Source organism: Camelina sativa, chromosome 19 (genome assembly GCF_000633955.1).
Source record: "Camelina sativa cultivar DH55 chromosome 19, Cs, whole genome shotgun sequence".
In the NCBI taxonomy this organism is placed as follows: domain Eukaryota; kingdom Viridiplantae; phylum Streptophyta; class Magnoliopsida; order Brassicales; family Brassicaceae; genus Camelina; species Camelina sativa.
Genome location: NC_025703.1, coordinates 421,499 through 429,982, shown reverse-complemented (window position 1 = coordinate 429,982; position 8,484 = coordinate 421,499). Strand labels below are relative to the sequence as shown.

The 8,484-nt window shown below is 42.0% G+C and overlaps 1 protein-coding gene across 1 annotated transcript in view; it reads left to right on the top strand.

Moving 5' to 3' along the window:
* The window catches only part of LOC104767291 (auxin transport protein BIG), a 16,693-nt gene continuing 8,209 nt past the window's right edge, over positions 1–8,484 (top strand). The window contains exons 1-6 of the mRNA XM_019240764.1: positions 1–383; positions 636–742; positions 1,128–1,293; positions 1,383–4,160; positions 4,854–8,116; positions 8,261–8,477. Coding sequence (XP_019096309.1) covers positions 74–383; positions 636–742; positions 1,128–1,293; positions 1,383–4,160; positions 4,854–8,116; positions 8,261–8,477 — 6,841 coding nt within the window. The 5' untranslated portion in view covers positions 1–73. The remainder of the gene's footprint in view (positions 384–635; positions 743–1,127; positions 1,294–1,382; positions 4,161–4,853; positions 8,117–8,260; positions 8,478–8,484) is intronic.

Here is an 8,484-nt window from a genome sequence, read left to right as displayed (position 1 = left end):
CCCTTACCTTTTGTATATATCACTCTCTAGAAGAAGAAGAAACCTTTTGTTTGTTTCACGAACTCGCCAGGAAATGGCAGATGACTTGGCGAATCTCTGCCGATTTCTTTTTGACGACACCGCCTTCCCCTCTTTGTCGTCTTCGGCATCTTCAGATCTCTTTTCTCGCCGTTTACGCTCCGATGATTCGATCAAGCGCGGTCTCCGTTCTTTCTATCTCCTCCTTCGCTGGGGTATCGCTCCGATCGGCGGAGATGATGATGTTGATGGTGATGATTCCTCCGGCAACGGCAAGCTACGCTTTGAGACCTGGTCCGATTCGCAAGTTCAGTCACTTGTTTCGATTTCCCAGGCGATCCTTCTACTATCGCGATCTCTTTTAGGTACTGCCGACTTTGACACTGATTCGTTTATTTTAAATCAAGGTTTTAGGTCTGTACTACTCGCTGATTGTTTGATTATCATAGTCCTCCGTCTTCCACTTTCTGAGCTTTTGATGTTTGCTTCTTTGTTGTGCGAAGTTTGCTACCCTAGATGAGATGAGATGAGCGAGTTACTTGTTGTTATTTTCCAGATGAAGCAGTTGTAAATGACCTCGAATTTAATCATTTTCCTTACGGTTGTTTCTTTTTCAGTGGACCAACTCGAACCAATAGTTTTGGGTGTCATCCAGGAGGTGATGGAGTTCTCCCTCAGCTTCTTGGAGAAGTCAAATTTTAGACAAAATGATCTGAAAATGCAGGTTTGTTCTTTTGTTTTGATCTGTGTCATTCTTTTACATACATTTGTCATAGAGATTCGGTATGTAGGGTAGAGTCTTTATCGTTGGATATCGCTCGTAAGTCTAGGAAATCTGCTTGACACTGGTGTTTTGCAAGTCTTTATCAGGTTTTGACACTGGTGTTTAGGTTTCATTATTGCACCGTAGATATTAGCTACATACCAGCATGTTTTCGTTGTAACTTTTCAGTGATGGCTATAGTAGAGTTACAGTCTACTTCCATTTGTATCTCTTCTTCCATTACCCAAACAATTTGCGGCCTAATGTTTTTGTTTCTTACTGTGTTTCTCTCAAGCTTGACTGCTTTAGTAATCTCTCCAAATGCTTGCTTCCTTGCTTGAATCAGATAAACATGCAAGTACTTTTGGAAATTGCTTCTTTTGATGCAAGTGAGAAGCAATATGATATATTACCAGCTGTCTCTCCCGCTGAAGTTGCACAACTGTGGCCAGCGTTTTCTGGCGAGCATGATAATATGGAATCATATAGCCTTGTGAAATGTACTTTTCAAGGTATATTACTGCTACCAATCCACTCAGAAATTTGTTTTCTTACTTCAAACTTATCTGATTACCTTTACATCCTTTGACATGTCAAGCAGGGGGCAGATGCTCAAATGAAGAGAAGCCAGTTGACCGGCTTCTTATTACGCTGATGTCTGAATGCATTGAATCTGATGTCCAAGCGCAGTCTGTAGTAAAGCCCTCTTTTCAACAAGACTGTGGAAACTTGAATCCCTTAACTCGACACCTGGCTGTTGTTCACCTTGGCTGTGTTTTTCGTCTGATTATGGTCTGCAAAGAGCTTGTTCAGTTGCCAAGTGTGTTAGATGAGAAGACAGTTGATCAAGCTTTCCTTGATAAATTGTCCTTCTGCTTAAGAATTTTGAAGCTGCTTGGAAGTCTTTCCAAAGATGTTCAAAGTATAGAAAACGATGGCTCATTGTTACAGGCAGTAGCTTCATTTACGGATGCTTTTCCTAAGCTGTTTAAGGTTTTTTCTGAATTCGCTAACCACACAGCTACAGAGGGTAATATTGAGAGTCTTTCTCTTGCGCTGGTGGAGGGATTTCTTAATCTCATCCAACTCATTTTTGGCAAGAGCAGTGTTTTTCAGAATGTCCAGGCATGTGTGTCAGCTTCTATTCTCAACAATCTAGATGCCTCAGTGTGGAGATATGATGCGTCCTCTTGTAATTTGTCCCCTCCACTTGCTTACTTCCCTCGGTCTGTCATCTACACATTGAAACTCATTCAAGATCTCAAGAGACAACCATACCATATCCAAGATTTGAGGATTTTAGAGTCAGAAGTCACCTATGACAATACCAATCCTTCTGTTGATTCTGTTTATCTCCATCTGCGCCAGGAAAGGATCCCGTTGCTCAAGTGCTTCACGGTCGAAGATATAATGAGAGTGATATTTCCTTCATCAAGTCAATGGATGGATGACTGCTTCCATCTTGTTTATTTCCTCCATCGCGAAGGTGTAAAATTACGTCCAAAAGTGGAGAGGACGTATTCCAGTTTAAGATCCAACAGTTTTGCGGAAGTCGAAAGCCAAATTTCTCATGACGATGAAGCCCTGTTTGGGAACTTGTTTTCTGAGGGTAGCCGTTCTCTGTGTTCCATAGAACCAAATGATCAACCACCTGTTTCCGTTAGCAGCAATTTACCATTGCAAGCCGCTAGGGAACTATTGAATTTTCTTAGAACGTGCATTTTTTGTCAAGAATGGGTTCCTAGTATATACGAAGATGGATGTAAAAAGCTTGACACTAGTCACATTGATATCCTGCTCAATATAGTAGGCTGTAGTATTGAAGACAAGGCTTCTGATGGTGGTTGCATGCTCCAAGATGAGGGGAAACCTGGACACGTTGCCTTTGAGCTGTTACTCAATCTCCTGAGAAGTCGTGCTCTGTCCGATTCTCTTGAGTCCTACCTTTTTCAGCAAATCCTTGTTGTTGAAAATAGTGACTTCAGCTATAATGATAAGACTCTGGCGCTGTTGGCTCACACTCTTCTTTGCAGGCCGGGATTGGCTGGGGCACAGCTGAGAGCCAAAATTTATGATGGTTTTGTTAATTTTATTGCCGAGAGAGCAAGAAGTATATGTGCTGAAGCTTTGAGTCTCAAGGAGTTGACTGCATGTCTTCCCTCTGCTTTCCATATTGAGATTCTTCTTATGGCTTTCCATCTATCAAGTGAAGAAGAAAAGGCAAAGTTCTCAAATCTCATTGCTTCGTGTCTGCATAAAGTTGATACCCCGTCAGGAATATGTGATGGTCCCCAGCTGTCCAGCTGGGCAATGCTGATATCTAGGTTGTTAGTGCTGTTGCACCATATGTTGTTACATCCAAACACATGCCCAACATCATTGATGCTAGATCTAAGGTCTAAACTGAGGGAAGTTCGTAGCTGTGGTAGTAATTTGCATGTAACCATTGGTGATCATTTATCTTCTTGGGCGTCTGTTGTAGCAAGGGGCATAACTGATTCATGGGCTGAAGAGGAGTCAGTCAGCCATCTGATGAGTCAAATGATTGACTTTTCCCCACATCCTCCTACATTTCAGAATGATGTATCTGCTGCCAAAACTCTAAACTTGAATTATGGAGATTTATCTGCTAGTTTGTCCCGGGTTTTGGGGTTGTGGAAGGGAAAAAAGGCAGGAAAAGTGGAAGACCTATTAGTGGAAAGATACATTTTCTTACTTTCTTGGGATATTGCTCGTATCAACTGTGCATTGGATAGTCAGCCTTCCTTGCATGTTAATTACCAGGAATTGGACATATCTAGCTCTGTGGATCTCATCTGTACCAGTCATTTGCTTGTTGGGGACATTAATGTTGCTGGTAAGAATATAGAGTTGAGAAACATTCTGATCGGTGTTTTAAGTCAGCTCCAGGCAGCACCTGAGCAGGTGGTTGAGGATTTGGGTTGGGACTTTATTCGCGGAGGATCCTGGCTCTCCCTTCTGTTGTACTTTCTTGATGGTGGTGTCTGGGGTTATTGCAAGAACAATTCATGTTCAGAAATCGATCCATTCTGGAGGGAGTGCGCATCTGTTGACGCCAATTATGTTGCTGCTGCAGAAGGTGTAGTCTCTTACTTGATGGAGACTGGTGATATTACAGAACTGCTGAGAATGCTTTCATCATTGGTTAGCAAATATTTACGAGTGTATAAGAAAGCTTTCCTTGCAACTTTCAGCGCTTGGAATCATCATGGTCATAGTTCGCCTTCTCTGCTACTTCTCAAGCATACTCAATTTGGCAAAAGTCTCCAAGGTGAATATGTGAAGATTGGTGACAATTCTCTCCATCTTCAATGCATTTTTTATCTGTCGAAACTGGATGCTCTGGGTGATGGAAGAGGTTCGGGTGTTTTATGGAAAGTGTTTTGGGAATTTATGGTACATGGGTTTCCCACTAGTCTTCAAACTTCCAGTGCGATTCTTCTTTCATGTATTCTAAGCATAAGATGCATTGTGCTGACAATAGATGGCTTACTCAAGCTGGGCAACTCAAAGGAGAAGTTTGGGGTAGATACTTGTGTACTTCATCAGATACTTGATTCTATCATGATTATTAAGTTTGATCAGGTATTCGAAAATTTTCATGGGAAATGCGAGGAAATCCGTCAATATATATGTGCAGCGTTGCAGCTTCCAGATTTGACGGAGTTGTTCCTGATGAAAGACATGGAGGGGTTTGTAAGAGATATCTGTGCTGAGCAGATAGATAGAAGCCATGTGCTTGAAGGGGTGATTACCAAGATTGTAGATGTTATGGATAGTCTAAGCAAGGATTCTTCGAAATCGGACATTTTCAAATTTTATCTTGGTGTAGATGCAGTCTCTGAGCCTACCAGGGAATTCTATCAGTTGCAACGTGGAGATCTCTCTGTTTTTATTGACTCATTGGACTACTGTTCCTTGGAACCGGTTAACATAAAAGTACTCAACTTCCTTGTTGACCTCTTGTCTGTGGCTCCATCCACTGTTCTCAGGAGAAAAGTACAGCGAAAGTTTATTGACATGGATTTGATTACTTTATCTNATGGAAGAGGTTCGGGTGTTTTATGGAAAGTGTTTTGGGAATTTATGGTACATGGGTTTCCCGCTAGTCTTCAAACTTCCAGTGCGATTCTTCTTTCATGTATTCTAAGCATAAGATGCATTGTGCTGACAATAGATGGCTTACTCAAGCTGGGCAACTCAAAGGAGAAGTTTGGGGTAGATACTTGTGTACTTCATCAGATACTTGATTCTATCATGATTATTAAGTTTGATCAGGTATTCGAAAATTTTCATGGGAAATGCGAGGAAATCCGTCAATATATATGTGCAGCGTTGCAGCTTCCAGATTTGACGGAGTTGTTCCTGATGAAAGACATGGAGGGGTTTGTAAGAGATATCTGTGCTGAGCAGATAGATAGAAGCCATGTGCTTGAAGGGGTGATTACCAAGATTGTAGATGTTATGGATAGTCTAAGCAAGGATTCTTCGAAATCGGACATTTTCAAATTTTATCTTGGTGTAGATGCAGTCTCTGAGCCTACCAGGGAATTCTATCAGTTGCAACGTGGAGATCTCTCTGTTTTTATTGACTCATTGGACTACTGTTCCTTGGAACCGGTTAACATAAAAGTACTCAACTTCCTTGTTGACCTCTTGTCTGTGGCTCCATCCACTGTTCTCAGGAGAAAAGTACAGCGAAAGTTTATTGACATGGATTTGATTACTTTATCTGGGTGGCTGGAGAGAAGACTGTTGGGTTCCTTCATTGAGGAAATAGATGGGAAAAAGACTGCAAAAGGGAATTCTCTTTCTTTCAGAGAGGCAGCAATGAATTTTATTAATTGTCTTGTGTCATCTACTAACGACCTACAGACCAGAGAGTTACAGAATCATTTATTCGAGGCCATGCTGATCTCCCTCGATACCGCATTTCTCTCATTTGATACCCATATGGCTATGTCATATTTTAACTTTGTTCTTCAACTTGCAAAGGAAGACAACCTGATGAAGATGGTTTTAAAGAGAACTATAATGCTGATGCAGAAGCTTGCTGCTGATGAGAAGTTGCTTCCTGGTTTGAAGTTTCTTTTTGGTGTGATAGGCACCTTATTGAGCAACCGTTCTCCAAGTCATGGAGAGAGTTCATGTGGGCAGTCCTTGACAAGCAATAAGAATACTGCAACAGGTCCATTGGTTCCAAAACTTTCAGGAACAGCGAAAAAATCTGATACATTGGCTCTCCCTGTAAATCAGGAAGGAAGCTCAATATCACTTGAATGCGATGTCACTTCTGTCGATGAAGATGAAGATGATGGAACATCTGATGGTGAAATGGCCAGCTTAGACAAGGAAGATGAAGAAGATGCCAACAGTGAGAGGTACCTTGCCTCAAAAGTCTGCACTTTTACTTCCAGTGGCAGTAATTTCATGGAACAACATTGGTATTTTTGTTACACATGTGACCTTACTGTGTCCAAAGGTTGCTGTTCTGTTTGCGCAAAAGTTTGCCACCGGGGTCACCGTGTTGTCTATTCACGATCGAGTCGTTTTTTCTGTGACTGTGGAGCTGGGGGTGTTAGGGGAAGCAGCTGTCAGTGCTTGAAGCCACGCAAATTTAATGACATTGGAAGCGCTCCAGCTCGTGGTACAAATAATTTCCAATCCTTTTTACCCTTGTCTGAGGATGCAGAGCAGCTTGCAGAAAGCGATTCAGATGTGGAAGAAGATGGTCTCGGGGAGGAAAACCACGTTGTGTTATCTATCCCTAAAGAAACTCAATATAAGATGTCACTGCTACTAGAAGAGCTCGGCATAGAGGACCGAGTGCTGGAGCTTTTCTCTTCTTTGCTTCCGTCTATCACTAGCAAAAGAGACTCTGGCCTTTCGAAAGATAAGCAGGTCAATCTCGGGAAAGAAAAGGTTCTTTCGTTTGACACAGATCTTTTGCAGCTGAAAAAAGCATATAAAAGTGGGTCACTGGACTTAAAAATAAAGGCTGATTATGCTAATTCAAAGGACCTTAAATCTCTTTTAGCCAATGGTTCCCTTGTCAAGTCTCTCCTGAGTGTTAGTGTTCGGGGTCGCCTTGCAGTTGGAGAAGGTGATAAAGTTGCTATATTTGATGTTGGACAGCTAATAGGACAAGCCACAATTGCACCCATAAATGCAGACAAGGCCAATGTTAAACCACTTTCCAGGAATATTGTTCGTTTTGAGATTGTTCATCTGGCATTCAACCCAGTTGTGGAGAATTATCTTGCTGTTGCAGGCCTTGAAGATTGCCAGATACTTACGTTAAATCATCGAGGTGAAGTCATCGACAGGCTTGCTGTTGAGCTTGCCCTGCAGGGTGCATACATCAGGCGTATAGAATGGGTTCCTGGTTCACAAGTTCAGTTAATGGTTGTTACAAATAAATTCGTGAAGATATATGATCTATCCCAGGATAGCATCAGTCCGACACAGTACTTCACCTTGCCAAATGACATGATTGTGGATGCTACCCTTTTTGTTGCTGCTCGTGGGAGGGTTTTCCTTCTTGTTCTTTCAGAACAAGGGAATTTGTACAGGTTTGAACTATCTTGGGGCGGTAATGCAGGTGCAACACCACTTAAGGAAATCGTTCAAATTATGGGAAAGGATGTTACCGGAAAGGGTGCATCTGTCTATTTCTCTTCAACATATCGACTGCTTTTCATATCTTATCATAACGGAAGTTCTTTTATGGGTCGACTCAGCTCAGACGCAACATCCTTAACTGAGACATCTGGCCTGTTTGAGGAAGACTCAGATTGTAAGCAGAAGGTGGCGGGATTGCATCGTTGGAGAGAGTTGTTGGCTGGCAGTGGATTGTTTATTTGCTTTTCCAGTGTGAATTCCAATGCTGCCTTAGCTGTGTCCTTGAGGGGGGATGGGGTATTTGCACAGAATCTCCGTCATCCGACTGGATCATCTTCCCCTATGGTCGGAATAACAGCTTACAAACCTTTGTCAAAAGACAATATTCACTGTCTTGTTCTGCATGATGATGGCAGCCTTCAGATTTATTCTCATGTTCGGAGTGGAGTTGATGCTGACTCAAATTTCACAGCTGAAAAGGTTAAAAAATTGGGTTCTAAGATACTTAACAACAAAGCCTATGCGGGTGCAAAGCCGGAGTTTCCCCTTGATTTCTTTGAGAAGACTTTTTGCATTACGGCAGATGTGAGATTTGGTAGTGATGCTATTAGAAATGGTGATTCCGAGGGAGCAAAACAGAGCTTGGCATCTGAGGATGGCTTTATTGAGAGTCCCAGTCCTTTGGGCTTCAAGGTATGGTTGGTTTTCTCCAGTAATTTTTCTTGATAAGTTTTTCTGTGTAATATGCTTGATTATAACTCTTAAAGAGTATTTTGACGGTGTGATTATAATGATATGGGTCACTTGTGTCTAGTTATCTAACCTTCTCTCTTTCAGATATCTGTCTCCAATCCAAACCCTGACATTGTTATGGTTGGCATCCGGATGCATGTGGGTACTACATCAGCAAGCTCTATACCTTCAGAAGTTACCATTTTTCAAAGATCGATTAAGATGGATGAAGGCATGAGGTGCTGGTATGACATCCCATTAACAGTGGCTGAGTCACTTCTAGCTGATGAAGATGTTGTAATCTCTGTGGGGCCGACTACTAGTGGGAC